Raw genomic sequence first — 18,199 nt, 5'->3', positions numbered from 1 at the left:
AAACACATACATTACCCATGTCACACCGTGACCTAACCAAAACAATAAAGAAAACAACGAATACTCAGGTCAGGGCGTGACACAGCGCTTGATTTAACACAGAGTTTTTACATTTAAATTACTATACAAAATTCTTACCACCAACAGAATATTATATAAGGGTTCATTTTAAATGAATGTTGTGATTTGTCTGCCATTCCTGAACCTGTGACCAAAAACAAGCTACATGGAGACAATATCAGAATAAATGATCTAATGCTCTAAGGCTGAGATTGTTGTATGCCCCATGGGATGTTTTTGGTCACAGGTTCAGGAATGGCAAAAAAATCACAACATTCATTTAAAATCAACCCTTCAAATAGCAATGTTGGGCAATTTGGTAAAGCCATCAATCAACAATATAATAATTCTCTTGTATCTTTAATGTACAATCTGTGGCTAGTCTGCGATTAGAGGAGTTCAAAGTTCATGTGAGACATCACAGCACAGTTGAAAAACACATGAAAATCAAAGGTTGTCTATGGATATAGGTTGGATGGGCCGAGAGTAGCAAACGGTTGGGTTTAAAAAGCTCATGATCGGTACTAGTTATTACTGAAAACACTATATAGATGTCCAAATACTAACTATCCACAATGTTGTGTGTGTGTATAAATACATAAATACATATGCCTATGCTCAAAAAGAAAAAAGAAATAGCTACAAAAGCATTTGGTATATTATGAATTTTGAGAAATTAATTCGGATTATATTTTGAACACCTGCCCCCTGAAAGGTCTGTGCACGGCCCTGTTTCCCACACATGCCTGAGTCATATATGCTTCATAGCAGTAGCTAAAGCTACAAGGATGTACAGTACTGTACATATCCTGCTCATATCTACAAGGTACACAAAAGGCCTAACACAATGTTGGTTGTGGTCGTAGCCGTTTCATAGCATGGACTGACATTGGCTAATAAATAACTACAGTGCCTTCAGAAAGTATTCACAACCCTTGACGTTTTCAATTTGTGTTAAAGTGAGATTCAAAGGGATTTCATTTTCATTTTTGTCAACGATCTACACAAAATACTCATCTGATATGGATGAAAATATACTCAAATGACTTTGAGGGAAAATGCTTCACTGTCCCAATAATTACAGAGGGCACTCTATGACATAGTGAATTCACAGCCATATCAAATATTGTGGTGTGACAAAAAGCATGCAGGACATATGGATCTCAGAGGATGAAGAAATTAGCCATTAGTTAGCCACCTGACCCATGACCATACCCTTGGGTTTACCTTAGTTGAGGTCGATAAGTTGCTGCAGTTTAGGTCAGTCCTTTCTTCGATAGTCATTGTCAGAAATGTTACAGTTCTGTACTATATGTATATTCACAGCAACACAATGCTGTATTCACACTGACATATTCAACATGTTTGTTGGCTCTTTATTTACTCATGACGATAACAATGATATGAGATCAGATGCTGTTATTTAGATGATGGCGCCACCCATAAAATGAGTAGTTGTTTGTTTTAATACATCTTTAGAAGGAGTGAAGTCAGGGGAGATGTGTTATTTCATAGTTTTGATGTCTTCACTATTATTCTACAATGTAGAAAATAGTAAAAATAAAGAAAAACCCTTGAATGAGTAGGTGTGTCCAAACTTTTGACTGGTACTATATATATATATTTCCTTTGCTCTACAAGGGATACTGCATTTCTTTATATCAACATTTATATAATGATCAGCAAATACAACTCAGCAACACTGCATATTTGGATAAGTGTACTTTATTCATATCATCATATATATATATATATATGTCTGTTTTCATTTATACAATAATACAGTAAACAGTAGAGTGTTGCCCAGCTTTCGCCTGGGCAACACAATTACGTTTTCTTTTGGCACCCAGACTTACTTCCTGGAACACATAGACACAGAATTCCTCAATTAAAATTCTAACATTAGAAATAGGCTAAGCTAAACACCACTGTTCAGGGCACAGCTATATTTTCTGCCAAAATAAGCTAAAGAACATATCAGAACTGATACCATAACATATTTATGGCTCTTTAATTTTACTGTTATTTTACCAGGTAAGTTGACTGAGAACACATTCTCATTTAGAGCAACGACCTGGGGAATGGTTACAAGGGAGAGGAATGAGCCAATTGGAAGCTGGGGATGATGGTATGAGGACCAGATTGGGACTTTAGCCAGGACACCAGGATTAACACCTCTACTCTTACAATAAGTCCCATGGGATCTTTAGGAACCACAGAGTCAGGACACTCATTTAACATCCCATCCGAAAGACGGCAACCTACACAGGGAAATGTCGCCAATCACTGCCCCCCTGGGGCATTGAGATATTTTTTAGACCAGAGGAAAGAGTACCTTTACTTACCTACTGTTCACCTAACACCTTTTTTGCACTATTGGTTAGAGACTGTAAGTAAGCATTTCACTGTAAAGTCTACACCTGTTGTATTCGGCGCACGTGACAAATAAACTTTGATTTGATTTGACCACCTACTCGCCTCTCCACCACCACTTCCAGCAGCATCTGGTCTCACATCCAAGACCAACTCTGCTTAGTTTAACAGGCAAGCCAGCAGTGGGATGCATGGTGGTATGCTGCTCACTATTGCTCTCTTCACTATGGACTGCAGGGCTGTTGAGGCTCTGTGTAAAGACATCCAAAATAGCACCCTATTCCCTATATAGTGAACTACAGTGTATTCAGACCCCTTGATTTTGACATTTTGTTACATTACAGTCTTACTCTAAATTGGCAGATTTTTTTTCTCCCACCAACAATTTACACACAATACCCCATAATGACAAAGTGAAAACAGCATTTTAGAAATGTTAGCAAATGTATAAACATTTTTAAAATATTTGCTATGAGACTGGAAATTGAGCTCAGGTGCATCCTGTTTCCATTGACCATCTTTTCTACAACTTGATTGGAGTCCACCTGTGGTAAATTCAATTGATTGGACATGATTTAGAAAGGCCTCACAGTTGACAGTGCATGTCAGAGCAAGAACAAAGCAATTGGGTCGAAGGAATTGTCCGTAGAGCGCCGAGATAGGATTGTCAAGGCACAGATCTGGGGAAGGGTACCAAAACATTTCTGCAGCATTGAAGGTCCCCAAGAACACAGTGGCCTCCATCATTCTTAAATGGAAGAAGCTTGGAGCCACCAAGACTCTTCCTAGAGTCAAACTGACCAATCGGGGGAGAAGGGCCTTGGTAAGGGAGGTGACCAAGAACCCGATGGTCACTCTGACAGAGCTCCAGAGTTCATCTGTGTAGATGGGTGAACCTTCCAGAAGGACAACCATCTCTGCAGCACTCCACCAATCAGGCCTTTATGGTCGAATGGCCAGACGGAAGCCACTTCTCAGTAAAAGGACACGACAGGCCGCTTGGAGCTGGCTGAAAGGCACCTAAAGGAATCTGACCATGAGAAACAAGATTATCTGGTCTGATGAAAGCAAGATTGAACTCTTTGGCCTGAATGCCAAGGGTCACGTCTGGAAGAAGCCTGGCACCATCTCTACAGTAAGGCATGGTGGTGGCAGCAGCATGCTGTGGGGATGTTTTTCAGCGGCAGGGACTGGGAGGCTAGTCAGGATCGAGGGAAAGGCAAAGTACAGAGAGATCCTTGATGAAAACCTGCTCCAGATTGTGCAGGACTTCAGACTGGGGCGAAAGTTCACCTTCCAACAGGACAACGACCCTAAGCACACAGCCAAGAAAACAGAGGAGTGGCTTTGGGACAAGTCTCTGAATGACCTTGAGTAGCCCAGCCGGAACCCGGACTTGAACCCGATCTAACATCTCTGGAGAGACCTGAAAAAAGCTGTGCAGCGACGCTCCCCATCCAACCTGACAGAGCTTGATAGGATCTGCAGAGAAGAATGAGAAACTCGAAAATACAGGTGTGCCAAGCTTGAAGAGTCATACCCAAGAAGACTCTAGGCTGTAATCGCTGCCAAAGGTGCTTCAACAAAGTACTGAGTAAAGGGTCAATACTTATATAAATGTTATGTCTGTTTTTTTGTTGTATGCATTTTGTATAAAAATCTGTTTTTGCTTTGTCATTATGGGGTATTGTGTGTCGATTGATAAGGAGAAAAATCTATTTAATTAATTTTAAAATAAGGCTGTAATGTAACAAAATGTGGAAAAGTCAAGGGGTCTGAATACTTTCCGAATGCACTGTACATAGGGAATAGGGTGCTATTTGGGACTCAGACCTATAGCTCTGTGTTCATAGGCTCTAAGACGGACAAGAACATAGGTGATTCCACCACATTTCTGTTCACAGCTTAAACCACGTTTCAACCACGCAATATTCATACAATATGTAAAACACATGCAAACCTTCTGAAGTTAACTCTTTAAAAGCTGACATGAATGTTTTGTTGTGGCAATTTTTTACATTTTTTTATTGTATCAAGGGGGATATGAAAAAGAATACTCTTGTATCTTTTAACAAAACAACACTTACTCACACCAAGCATTTTAGGCTGCTCATGCTGAAACTGTCACTTTATGAACACCAATGTGTTTTTTATTTTATTTTTACCTACACTCCATTTTGCATGATAAAAACACTCTTCTAACAGAAAAGTGCTAGAGGAAAATGTCCCAAATACACTTGGTGAAATAAACAGGTTTTACCATTTGAACCGTTTCCTATAAAAAGAGTACAACAGCTAAAACATTACATGCAGGCAGGATTTTCTAAATTAAAGTGGAGTTTAATGCATTTTTCTGTCACATGTTATTTAGTGTAGAATTGCATTATAAGAGCTTGGTGTTGTGAAGTATAAGTGTTCAAATGAAGGAGGGTTATTGCTCTGACTGTGTCCTGATATTTAATATGGTTTACACTTAGGCTTAGGGTCCATTTGTTTGGATAGTATCAAAATTGTGTATTGAAATGAGGGTAATGGGTTATCATATAAGGGCCACAATGACAAGTAACAAGTTGTTTCCATTGGTGTGAGATCATTACAACCAGTTGGGCAATGATTCAACACTCTCTAGGTATGGTCCACAACACTTTCTAGCACTTTCTATACCATCGGTTCATGGTCACAGCGACAACCAACACCTATCAATGAGACGGGTTCTTGGTCTCAGGTCCTCCATGTTGCTGTTTTTTTCAACGGTTTGCCTCAATTCTTAGTAGTCTCCTGATGAGTTGGTGAAATGTCATACAAAACATTTTGGGTATAATAGAATGATGGCCATGACTGCGGACCCGACTTTTATTAGACTAATATTCATAATTCGGCTGCAATATCGTAGCCTAGGTTGCTGAGTACAACAAGAGTACCACACAATTTGATAGACAGTGGATAAACTGCTAGACACTGTCCTCACAGATCATATCACTTTTCTAAATAATGGTGAATTTTAGAGTCTGGTCCTCTACAAACTTTGATATATTCTGGCTTTTGACGTGCGTGTTAAGAACATTTTCTAATATTGTTACCTCAGAAATAAACATTTTAGCTCACTTTCTGTATAGGTTACTGAAGGTTATTTGGAACACAATTCATTAGGGTACTTGGTTACTGGAGTGACAAGTATATTGTTCAAGTAAAAAATTTTGAATTTCAATTCATAGCTTTGAACCACCTTAACACATTGTTAAACTGTACAGCTGTGTACATGCAACATACATAATATACCTTATGGGTGGTGAGGCTGCAACATACCAGAGCGGAGTTATAATTGCAGAATCTGATGCAAAACTGGTTTACTTGAAGCTAGACCACCTCTTTCTTGTGCATTGAGGGCATAGAAAAACATGGCGTTATCAGATCCTCAATGTCTGATCTAAATCAATATGGATATGTAAGATTTACCCTTGATTGCTATAGGGACAATAATTTTTAACTGTATATAATGGGATAAATGAAAGTTAGTCAAAGTAGCACATTCTTTTTTACATTTACAACAAAAGCCTTTCATACAATCCATTCATAAGCAATTAACAACACCATCATACATACATCATTCTATGGCTGTCTTAATATAGATAACGCATGTGTTTATAGATTCCAGTGTGCTGTTTAAGGAGGCTTTATGCATTGCAGAATAATGAGTTATATAGTCTTTATAAACCACCCTCAGACCTTTTCCTGCTCATTTAGTATTTCTATAGATGAGCTGAATCACTGACAGTTTCTTTCTCCAACTGCAGCAATATTATGCTGTCAGCATTCCGAGTAAGCAAATAAATAAATACATCACACAACCTCATCCCTTCCGTACGTACATAGCCAAAAACATCAAATAAAACAGATGGTTAAATCTGAGAATATTTCTAGATAACTCTAGATAATAGATTCTCAGGGAACGTCCAATGGAAACCAAGATGGAGAAGGAAGTGGAGTGGAATGCTGCTGAGAAGAAGTTGAGGAAAGTGAGGGCAGGGCGACTAGAGGTAGTCATTTATGCTTCAGTCCTAATGAAAGAAAGCCATTTATAGGTGTTTGTTCTATGCTGCGTTCTTGGGTAGAACCAGTGTCCATGCTCCAGCCAAACCTACAAAAAGTGCAAACGGGGGAGTGCTTGTGAAACCAACATTGTCCCGTGAAGTTCACTGTGTTTTGAACAGTTATTGGAATCTCCAGATGTTTCCATACGAATCACACTCTCCTTTTCAGCTTCATTTGATGAAATTTGATAGTAGATGACAGGTTAATATACTCTCGCAGGAACAACTCCCAGCTTATTGCAGGAGTGATAAGACAGCACATTTTTGTGTGCCATTATCTGGTTCTGGTATGAGAAGACTGTCAGTTTCTGGACAGGAAAGAAGCAAGTCTTTCACCGTAAGAATTGTAGTTTTATGTTTGCTCGCTCTTTCTTAGATGACTCCTCTGTACACCTAAGAGAGAGAGAAAGAAGTGGATGAATAGTAAATTAGTGTTAATCTTTACATACAGCGAGCTAAGAAAAATTATCCTAGTTCCATACTCTTTGTTGTCAAATATGGTTTTCCATCTGAGGTCACATTGATATGAAAAATCTCACCAATTTCCAAGGATTGAACAATTACACTGCCTCAATGATGTTCAATCTGTTCCTGTAATGGACAAAACATGTAGCATAAATCTATTGACATAACTAGATAACCTCACCACAAAACAACTAAATTATTTCGACACACGCAAACCTGTCAGATATTAAGATCAGTGAATTGATAGATTCAATTAAACAGATGAGTGAATGTCTTTACTTTTCAGAAATGTCATCTAGTGGAGGTGCCAAACTCTCTTCTGTTCCTGTGAAGTGGCCTCCTTCCACTGATTTCAGTTCATCTGATTGATGTTGGTTGCTCCTGGATTTCACCTGTTAGATAAGAGTACTACTTTGTTAAATGCCCAGTGCATTCAAAAACGTAATTTCCTGTGTTCTACTGTATATGTATTTCCACACTGAGATTGGAATAATACTGTGCAATTGTGAAAAATATGATAGTTGTTTGAAAAGACCACCTGAAATGTCTACTTGTTATGGTGGGATGTAGTTTTGGCCTGCCTGGTGACATCACCATGCTTTAAATTAGTTAATAAACTGATAAGAAAGAGTTCCAAACCTCTCTGCCAACAACATATAGTTTTCCCCTCCCCACCCAGACCACTCCCAGACAGTCCTAGCTAAATTCTTGCTTGAGAAATTACTCTTTGCTAAAAAGCAATTTTTGTTTATTTGTTACTATTTTCATTTAAAACAATCACAGTAACGTATTTAATTGTTACCCAGAAATGATTTCATATTTAAAAAAGGCTGTGTTGGACCTTAAAACACCAAGGAAACCCATGTTAACCCACAAAGACAAACAAAGTAAAATTCCCTAACAAAAATAAAAAAGAGAAGTCAAAGTAGCAGTTACTGGGAAAGAAACACCCACAGTCACAGACAAAACAACCATCAAAGACCAAAAAATGTACTTGCAATCAAAGAGATTGACAATTGCCAACAGTCAGGTTTTAAGTTGCAGGTCCTTAGTGTCAAAGAACAGCTCACCTTCCACACAAACAGAAACACTATGGCCGCAATAGGAATTACAAGTAGTGACAGGAGGCTTCTCTCCACTACTTCTGGCAGGAACCTCAGAGGCTCTTTCCCTGTAGGGACAGAAATGTTATCGAAAAGGTGCAAGCAAAGGAATCATACGAAATCGGACCATTCAAACCATTTGTATTTGAAAGCTGGCAAATAATTGTAATATATATATATTTTTTATTTCACCTTTATTTAACTTCTTTGGGACTGGGGGGCAGTATTGAGTAGCTTGGATGAATAAGGTGCTCAGAGTAAACTGCCTGCTACTCAGGCCCAGTTGCTAATATATGCATATTATTAGTAGATTTGGATAGAAAACACTGAAGTTTCTAAAACCGTTTGAATTATGTCTGTGAGATAATACATATATTATCACCTAATGTTGTGTTAGATCTTTTTATCAACTTAAGTTCTTATGAACACTACAAGTTTTGAACTTCTATTTGCAATTTATGACCTGTAGGACTCAATGATCTGAGCTCATACAACTCGTTTAAAAAAGCATAATGTATCGATTAGTTTGACAATAACAAATACTTAGATGAAACATATTGTGCTATTTATCACAGACTTTGTGTCAAAGTTTAACAAGGACTCTCTCCTCCTCACCAGTGTCATGATCAAAGATATTATCAAGAGCCTCACATACAGTATATTGTTTGGTCATTGTGCTGCCACAGAATGAATTGTGCGCAAGGCCACAAAAACAATTATATACTATTTTTCAGAGAGAACTTGTAAATCGGTCAAAATCGACAGGAACACAGCAGGAGGGTTAATGGAGAGGTACTGGTGCCCATCCACCAAAGAAGACAAATAGTCGTTTTTAATTCTGGCATATGATAACCACCACATTATATTTTAGACGACTTAACAAGATCGAAACAGAGCTGACTCCTATGACCATATCAGCATTGACCACTATCTGAATATGAGCGAATGCAACAATGATGTAAGATAACATTTACACTTAAAAAAAACACTTCAACATATACCTGATGTGGGGTATTGTGTTGTTATTGTAGTTGCTGATGCCTTTGTTGTTGTTGGACAGGGAGGTGGATCGCATTCTTCTGGCGAATCTCTATTCGAACGGGCCGTGTTTAGAAAATCTTCAACAAACTGAAAATAGTGTCCTGTCTGCCATTTCTCGTCTCTATAGTGGCACTCAAAATCAGACGTGATCACCTCCTATGGATAAAAAAAGGAAAAAATAATCTCAATGATGTGAAATTCAAAACATAAGCATTGTTAGCTTTAACTTTCCCCCTCCCAATGGTGCTCTCATTTAGCGATGCAGCAAATATTTCAAAGAACACAGCAGGGCAGAGATGTTTGAGCCCAAAATTAAGACATATAGGACAAGGGGGACTCAACTATCCCTATTGGATTATGAGCGAAGTTAATGAGTAATATGCTTTAACAATTTATTACATCTGCACTACGAACATATTTCTTCACTCTCATGAGACTACAAGAGATCCCCAGGCCCCAGGTCCCTTTGTGAATACCTGATCTACCTGACAGATGACCCAGTCCTCACAAGACAATATTGCTGAGAACTCAGATGTGAGCTGATGTGGTCACCGGGATATTTTTGCTAAGAACTTTTGTAAACTTGTTTATTAATTTATTCTAGTCTCTTGTATTTCTCTATTTCATGTCAATGGGCCAGAAAGAATTGCATTAATGTATGTGTTATTGGCCAGCTCCACTAGAAGCAGCTAGGTAGTCATCCCAGTCAAAGCCTCCAACAAGTTCTTAGCCAATTCAGTCTTCAATGTTTTGAAGCAGTTGACGTGTTCAACTAACCCATTGCACTATGGGTGGTATGCTTATTGCAATAATTGTAATTGGTAATGACATATTGGTATCATAAATATTATATGTACAGTAATGCACTTCAAAGGTGCATTTTTTAATAGCCTTAAACATGTGTCCTCATCAAGATAAACCTGTCATAGTAGCTATTGCAGTTACATTATTAGTATTAGAACCCAAGCACCAAACGTACCAAGTTCTTCATGTGATATCGCGTCTCTTTCAGCATTTCGATCAATATGCTGATATTATATTTGTTGGATGAAATGTTTCCAAACTTGTCTGCCAATCCTCGTAAACTGAGTTCCAAGTGGAAAACATTTAGCGTGACCCAACACATTCCACCCTGAAAAAGAAAACAATAATCAGGACATAAGAATCATGGCTACTGGACAGTTTTGACATTTAGGCATCACAGACAATCAATTATATTTTCTAGGAAATACAAACATTTGAAGTTATAATCATAGTGTAATCATGCTATTGAGAAGAAAACAAAATCTTACCACTTCTTTTGGAATATATGTCACAGGAATCTTGTAATCTTTAGGTATATTTTGTTTCTGTTCAAAAACAGACAATATCAAAACATTTTACCAGAAATGTTTGTTACCAAACTACTGATTTACATTAATGCAAATTAGTGTTGCACAGTATATCAAAACATCTGTACTTTTTTGATACTAGAGCATGAAAAACGGTTACTGTCGTCACTTTTCTCAAATGTGTCTCATGTCGTATACTGATTGAGAGGATCAAGTCTGCCTGTCAGTGCAGCCAATGTCCCCTTAGCACAAGCACACCATTCATGCAACATGTTGGCTCCCCACTCATGCTGCACAAAAGTTAATACACTTTAATAATGCAACAAGGCATGTTGAAATGTTGATACTGTTAATTACTTATTGTAAAACAATGTTCATACAGGCTAGAAAACCATACAAGATGATACCGGTAGCTTCCAGCTTTGTAGGCTAACTTTCCTTGCTAGCTTACAGATGACGCTGAAATCTATTCACTATCCTAGTACTTTGTTTGTGATGCAAAATATGATGATTTCAAAGCTAATTGTCACCAAAAACTTTATTAATTCACTTAATCATCTCCATCCCAAAGATACTTTCCCCCTTCGTCTGTCACGTCTCTTCCCCCCGAACTAAACTGACTGTGTGGGCGTGTGACTCATGAATGACGTCATTACTGGGTTTAAAGAGACAGCGGGCACTTTTATAAAAGAAGAGATTGCTACTTCTATGAACATTTTGTTGATTGGTACAATAAAATAAGTCCCAAATGGAAGGGAAACAGATTGTCTGTTATCTGTAGCCATATGAACGCAACGAAAACAAGCTCCAAACTCAATGTACAATATGCATATATCCTATTGAATATATATTGTATATATATGTATTGTGGATAGACCGCCTAGACTACATCTTGATTTCCCAGTTTATCAATAATGATTTACTATTCAAATAAATGATTCCCATTATGTTATTTATTTAGATTGGTAAAAACAAAGCCAAACATTAATGCAAACATAGCTGGCCCTGAAACATGTTGACATCAAATTTAAAATGTAATGATATTGAACTCAAAAGATTCCCAACTATTGAAGAGAGCAGTAGCGGAATGTATCTGTCTGGATCAAGTGCCATTCTGTGACTTTGGCTAATACGCCTGTTTTGCCGTGGTATGATGATGGTATAGTGTATTGCGATATTAAACCTGGTATCGGTATCGAAGTAAAAATTCCGGTTTCGTGACAACACTAATGCTAATGCAGGAAGTCCAACTGCATTACAATACCCATTAGGATAATAAGTGGTATTAGGAAACAATGACTGAATCTAAATGGATCAACGTATCAAAGTATAAAGTTCAAATGAATTGTGTGCAACTGGCATTGCAACAATGTTACGCATAAGCCTAATGGTTGATTTCGAAAGTATCCCTGGTTGAGAATAAAACTACATACTGGCAGTAACTGGATCGAGACAGCTAAATGCAATAAGAGCATTAGCCAAAGAGCTTTAATTTGCAGTTTTGGTGGCTTGAAGTAGTAAGTACTTCCGAGGACCTTACCAATAGTGAAATGCTTGTGATGTCATCTGTTACAGCATCTCCAAATTCACTTGAGTGAACTCCAAATGTGGTGCACACCAATAAATGGACACAGATGCGTATCCAAATCTGAAAACCAAGAAAGACAAACACACAACATCATGAGAAATGTCTACAGATAAATATTCTATTAGCGTAACTAGCTGTTGCCTACAATTGAAGAGTTTCATTTCAAAATGCTATATATCCATTTTCAGAAATGTTGGTATATTAGCTTTTATTGTTTTAAAGACATTCTTAAATAGATTGGTGTGTTTTGTCACTATCTAATTATGACATGGGGTTGTTAAATGACAGACGTACTGTATTTGTTTCAAATCTGTCACTTGATGGTTTCATTTCAGAGAATGTAAGGGGTGCGTAACTGGTGGCAGGGAAGTCAAATGCAGGAGAGCAGAACTAGGTAATAGCCGGAGCAGTTTAATTCCAAAACCAATGGCATCAAGAAAATAACAACTTGGGTACAAAACCAGACGCGTGCCAGTCAACATGTGCACAAGCACTTATAAACAAACAATACCACACAAAGACATTGGAGGAACAGAGGGTTAAATACACAACACGTAATGAGGGAATGAAAACCAGGTGTGTGGGAAAACAAGACAAAACAAATGGAAAGTGAATCGGCGATGGCTAGAAGACCGGTGACGTCGACCTCCAAACACCGCCCGAACAAGGAGAGGAACCGACTTCGGTAGAAGTCGTGACAGAGACAATCATGTATTTTTTGGGGGCAAAATGCTACTTTTCCACCTGACTCACTGATAATTGTTTTATAGAGAACAGTACAAATTTGTGACAAACATTATACTTTTTATAATTCAATACAGTAATATGAGATTTGTATGTAAAACATTTTACATTTGAGTAATTTAGTAGATGCTCTTATCAAGAGCAACTTACTGTAAGTGCATTCATCTTTAGATAAATGGGTAAGACATATCACAGTAAAATATACAGGATACCAACACTTAATTCCAGCTAAACAATGAATATATAGCGTTTCGCAAAAAAAAAACATTCTTATACACATCTAAAATCTATGAATAAAATATATGATAAACAATCATTTCTATAGAAAAAAAATGTAAAAATGTGGATATAGCATTTTAAAATGAATGATTTAATTAGACATAATCCACTAAAGTTAACCCTTAGGCTGATCTTAGTTGATCAAAGGTAGCAACCTGACACTTAAAAACCATCCTAGGCAGGAGAAGAGCACGTATCCACACAACTCACCATGGTGATGATACTGTTCCCTTAGAAGTCTGTCTTCAAACACTAGGCTCCGTAAAATAGACGGTGACAGACCATTAGTGCTCTAGTCCTTTCGAGACACAGCTTGACATTATATGGTTGTCATCAGCTAACTTGGATGCTTCTCTTTTGTTATTATCTAATTGGCCCACTTCAATCTTCTGAATTGCAGCCTTGGTATCCAGACTAGGCCTTTCACTGTCCAATGCCTGTAGTGTTCCAGGGAGGCCTGTGTGACAGTCTGTCTACACCTCACCCCTGGGGCATTTCCTCGCCCCTGGGGCATTCCCTCGCCCCTGTCACCCTTTCCCCCATGACAGTCTGAGCATGTTATGGGCAATTCCACAGTAACGGAATTACGCTTTGACCCAGTATTTTCACTTTTTTTTATGCCCCAAAAAACTAATTGAATTTAAAGTTTAACAAACCATAAAACTCTTTGAACAAGGACTACTTTTAACAATCGCCACTGAAAAATGTACAAAAACGAATTTAGTGATATAAAGTTGCAGATGCAAACTTTGGTAATGGAATTATGGTCAAATTTCCCTCAGGCGATGAACTGTTAAATATCTGCGCCGAATTAAGATTCAACGATGTCTGAAGAAAGAATGGGGTGTCAGCTGTGACATGACACCTTGAGTTTGAAATAATCTCGCTAACACTTTATTTTAAGGGGTCCTTATTACATGTGTAAATACACTGTAACAAGTATTGTAATTAAGTTTAATACTTCAGTTACACTGTAATAACAACATGTAACTGGTGATAATTGCAGTCTGTAATTACAGGGGTGTAATAACAAATGCTTGTTACCATGCCTGTTAAATGTTTAAAAAAATCCGATACCATCCCAACGCACCATATTTCAGCGTTAGCCAATTGAAAACCGACCACCTCATTGAGACAACTCTGCAATAAAGGTCTGGCAAAAACGTGTTCAAACGGTTGACATATAAAAATACTTAAAATTGTTAAATCATTTAATGTTCATTTGAAAATGGGTCAGTTATTTTAACCATCAATTACATTTTTGTAGACACATTAATAAACAGTTATGGTCAAATTGTGAGAGAGTCATTCGTGCTTGCCAAATTGTAACCTATGAAGCTTGTTTGAATAATGGTTTATAAATGCACTTAAAAATGTCATTAGACAAACTGTCGATCATGTAACCTTGCAAGGGTTTTCACTGTTGGAACATTCTCACTTTTGGATGGGATGCATTGGTGCAATTATTTATTTATCCAAGGAATTAAGGCATCATGTCAAGATCTGCCCATCTGCGCAACACGTTCGGAATAATGGCTACCTCGAACATGCCCAAGTGTTGAAACTGACTCCATGTAACAGTGTGTAAAGAACGGGATTGAGAAGGTCAGTGTGCAAATTCCAGACATGAAAGATTGCTTTAAAAAAACAAGGTGTTGTGTCAAATGTCAACACACGAGACAGAAAGTACATTTTCATGCAATTTGTTTAGCTTTTTTGGATACATTAATTCTTCCTTGACGATTTAGCGTAGGTAGTAAGCAAACGTTTGGTAGCTAACTGCAGCTAGATATCTATCAAACGTTAGCTAGTTTTTGTTGGGCCTACCAACTAGGCTAGCTAGTTAGTTAAAGAATAGACTTTCCATGCAATCTGTTTTTTTTGTTGTTGGATTAGCTAGTATGCTAGCTAGCTAGTTTTATAACCTTGACTTGCTAGCTAGCTACTTAAAGTTGGCAAATATGCTATGGTTGCTAGTCACTAGCTAGCTAACGTTAGCTGGGCTCTTCCCTGAACCTTTTTCTAAGAGTATCTGTTAGCTAGTTACTTGTGTCAACACAAACACTATTGTTGCTACCTGGATAACGTGAGAACTAGCTAGCTATCTAGCTAGTTGCATAAACTACAGAAATCATGAGGATGATAACTAGGGGTAATGAATAGAGTCTATGCTAAATTGTCAATACATTCATCTTCCCTACCACAGATTCCCACAAGGTCTCAGACTCCAGGATGGGAAAATGCTTACAAGAAAGAAACAGATGAGGTCAGAGACAGAGTTGTCCATTCTTACTTGTAATGTTAAAAAGGGAAGAAAAAGACATTCCCATATTTCTAAATTAGCTAGCTATCTAGGCTACTCACCATAATTTAGGCTAAAGATTTGAGTCACCACTAGAATAGTTGTTTTTTGTGTTATAGGCCTATATCTTTGTTTAATCTAATTAATACAAATGTTAATCTAACAATACAAATCTGTATTATCTCGTAAGATATGTAAAGTATTTTAACATGTTGCAATAAGGTTGACTAAAGTAGAAGCTCATCTTTTGTTTGTAGGTATTTTCACTTGGTAATGAGTTATAAATAAGTAAGTATAACTTTATAGTGAGCTATGATCAATATCTATATAATTACTTATTTATTTAAAATAGCTAAATCGTGTAACCAGCAACAATCTTGTACTTATTCCGATATTACAGATATGTTCTCTGTGGTATATTACTGTGTTTATTTTCTTACTTGGACGGTGCATTCAGAAGCTGACGATTAGATGAAGCTGACGATTAGATGTACGAGTGTTTATCCTCCCACTTGGATGACGCTTCCGGAAGTCTTAAAATAAGGGCCAGGTTCTCAGGCTATATAAGTACACATAAATTACAAGTAAGTACCATTCAAGATGCACTTCATTTTAAGTAGCTAAATCATGTGTCACGTTCTGACCATCGTTCATATGCGTTTTCCTTGTTTTAGTGTTGGTCAGGACATGAGCTGGGTGGGCATTCTATGTTGTGTGTCTGGTTTGTCTATTTCTGATATGGTTCTCAATCAGAGGCAGGTGTTAGTCATTGGCTCTGATTGGGAACCATATTTAGGTAGCCTGTTTTGTGTTGGGTTTTGTGGGTGATTGTTCCGGTCTCTGTGTTTGCACCAGATAGGACTGTTTAGGTTCTCACTTTTCTTGTTTTGTTTAGTCTGTTCATGTATAGTCGTCTTTATTAAAAACATGAATAACCACCACGCTGCATTTTGGTCCGCCTCTTTCACCAGAAGAAAACCATTACATCATGTGTAACTGCATGCACTTATGCAGATATTACTGTACTCTGTGGTATACTTGTGGGTTTATCCTCTCACTTGGATGGCAAACGGGTAACGTACACATTAATTACAAGTTATCATTTTATTCTAAACTGGGATGACAACCATATGGTAGACCTCAGTCAGTGAGGTTGACCTCTATCTGTAAACTCAACCAAGTTAAACACAGATGTTACACTCTTTTGGGGCAAGTGCTAATAACAACGAGTGGAGATTTTGAATAGTGCGCATTCACAGGTAGGTAATTAGAGTTTATTGAGCCTCTAACCTTTGCAATCTCTGACACCCAGCACATCTGTCCACAAGAGATTTACAACCTTGTGACAGGCATTACTGAATCAGATGCAGCTGAGAAGAAACTAGAGACTAAATTGGTGAATTTAGTGGAAATTGCCCATTTGTAACAAGCATGGTAACAAGCATTAGTTACACCTCTGTAATAACAGACTGCAATTACCACCAGTTACATGTTGATATTACAGTGTAACGATAAGTTATAATTAACTTCATGTTAGTGAAATTACATGTGTAATTACACTGTAATAAGAACCCATTCAAATGAAGTGCTCCCAAAATCTCTTTTGGTTAATGAACTACAGTAAGTGAAGTGGATTTACACCCTGGGTCCCTGATCTGTTCTACACAGTAATGTATAATTATGGATATTAATGTAATTTTCCTCATTTTTGATACCGATTTTTGGGTAATTCCATTACCAAAATTGGTAACATAATTCCGAGATTTAATCACTGAATAATTCATAAACAAAATTGTTATCAGTAAAAACACTAACTAACTGGTAGGTCTGCCTTTACGTGTTACTTCAGTGAACTTTCATTATCCTCCCTCCTGAGGGAGAGAAATTAGAAAATATCTTAAAGATATGTGAGTTTTGGTCACAGAATTACAAGACAGTATTTCTTAAACTTACAGAAGGTAGACAATTTCTCCAAAATGAAATATAAATGTTTACATTAGTTGGTAGGGGTCTTTACGTCAACATTATTGTAATTTGATGTATTTCTGACACCTTAAGACTTTCTGGTAGATGTTTTCTAAAATGTATGCACACATGACTGTAATTGCTTTGGATTAAGGCGCCTACTAAATGGCATTTATTATTATTATATATTCAGATCCCATTTCTATCTGTTTATCCAGAAATCAAAGTCTTAACTTATGGCACTTTTTTACATGGAAAATGTTTGAAACATGTATCTATGCCATTTCCCAAAACTATAGACTCTTAGCTTTCATTTGACATGCTCCTATGAACTTCAGATGTTGGTGCTCATGGGTCCTTTTCGATGGAAATTCCCTTATGCAACAGACCGACCTGACCCACCACTTACCTCCTCATAGCCCAGATAAAAACCCAATATTAGGAAGGTGTTCTGAACATTGTGTATATTATCAAGGGGCGGTTGCACCAGTTGGTTGTAAGTGGGTCATAACTCTACATCCAATGTAAAATGCACTCAATGCCGGACCTACAAATTTGACTTGTGGCAACACCTGGGTGTAAGCCCGTCTAGAGGTATGACTGGGCGTAGATTATACGCCTAGTAGAGAGCAGGAGTAGGTTTTCAAATTGGGACTATCGTCGTCATGATACGCACAGAAAATAATAGGAATCTATATTTTCAAAAGGATGTTTTATTTATTTATTTATTTTTATTTTTACAGGGACAGTGCACATTAATCAACATTTCAGTAAAAGTGCCGGTTTTAGCCAACCGGCTAATTTTCAACCGCAGTCCCTGGGCAGGTTATTAAAAACAATTACAATATAGACAATAG

At 37.5% G+C, this 18,199-nt stretch overlaps 1 protein-coding gene across 1 annotated transcript in view; it reads right to left on the bottom strand.

The window, feature by feature from the left end:
- Window positions 1-4,555: 4,555 nt before the first annotated feature.
- LOC109889631 (kit ligand) overlaps window positions 4,556-18,199 on the bottom strand; it is a 37,352-nt gene continuing 23,708 nt past the window's right edge. The window contains exons 2-9 of the mRNA XM_020481202.2: window positions 12,005-12,112; window positions 10,426-10,482; window positions 10,113-10,265; window positions 9,094-9,289; window positions 8,060-8,160; window positions 7,269-7,381; window positions 7,064-7,115; window positions 4,556-6,917 (exon numbers count right to left, since the gene is read on the bottom strand). Coding sequence (XP_020336791.1) covers window positions 7,085-7,115; window positions 7,269-7,381; window positions 8,060-8,160; window positions 9,094-9,289; window positions 10,113-10,265; window positions 10,426-10,482; window positions 12,005-12,112 — 759 coding nt within the window. The 3' untranslated portion in view covers window positions 4,556-6,917; window positions 7,064-7,084. The remainder of the gene's footprint in view (window positions 6,918-7,063; window positions 7,116-7,268; window positions 7,382-8,059; window positions 8,161-9,093; window positions 9,290-10,112; window positions 10,266-10,425; window positions 10,483-12,004; window positions 12,113-18,199) is intronic.

The sequence above is a fragment of the Oncorhynchus kisutch genome, linkage group LG4 (genome assembly GCF_002021735.2).
Source record: "Oncorhynchus kisutch isolate 150728-3 linkage group LG4, Okis_V2, whole genome shotgun sequence".
Classification (NCBI taxonomy): domain Eukaryota; kingdom Metazoa; phylum Chordata; class Actinopteri; order Salmoniformes; family Salmonidae; genus Oncorhynchus; species Oncorhynchus kisutch.
This window is presented reverse-complemented; position numbering and strand designations above follow the sequence as displayed.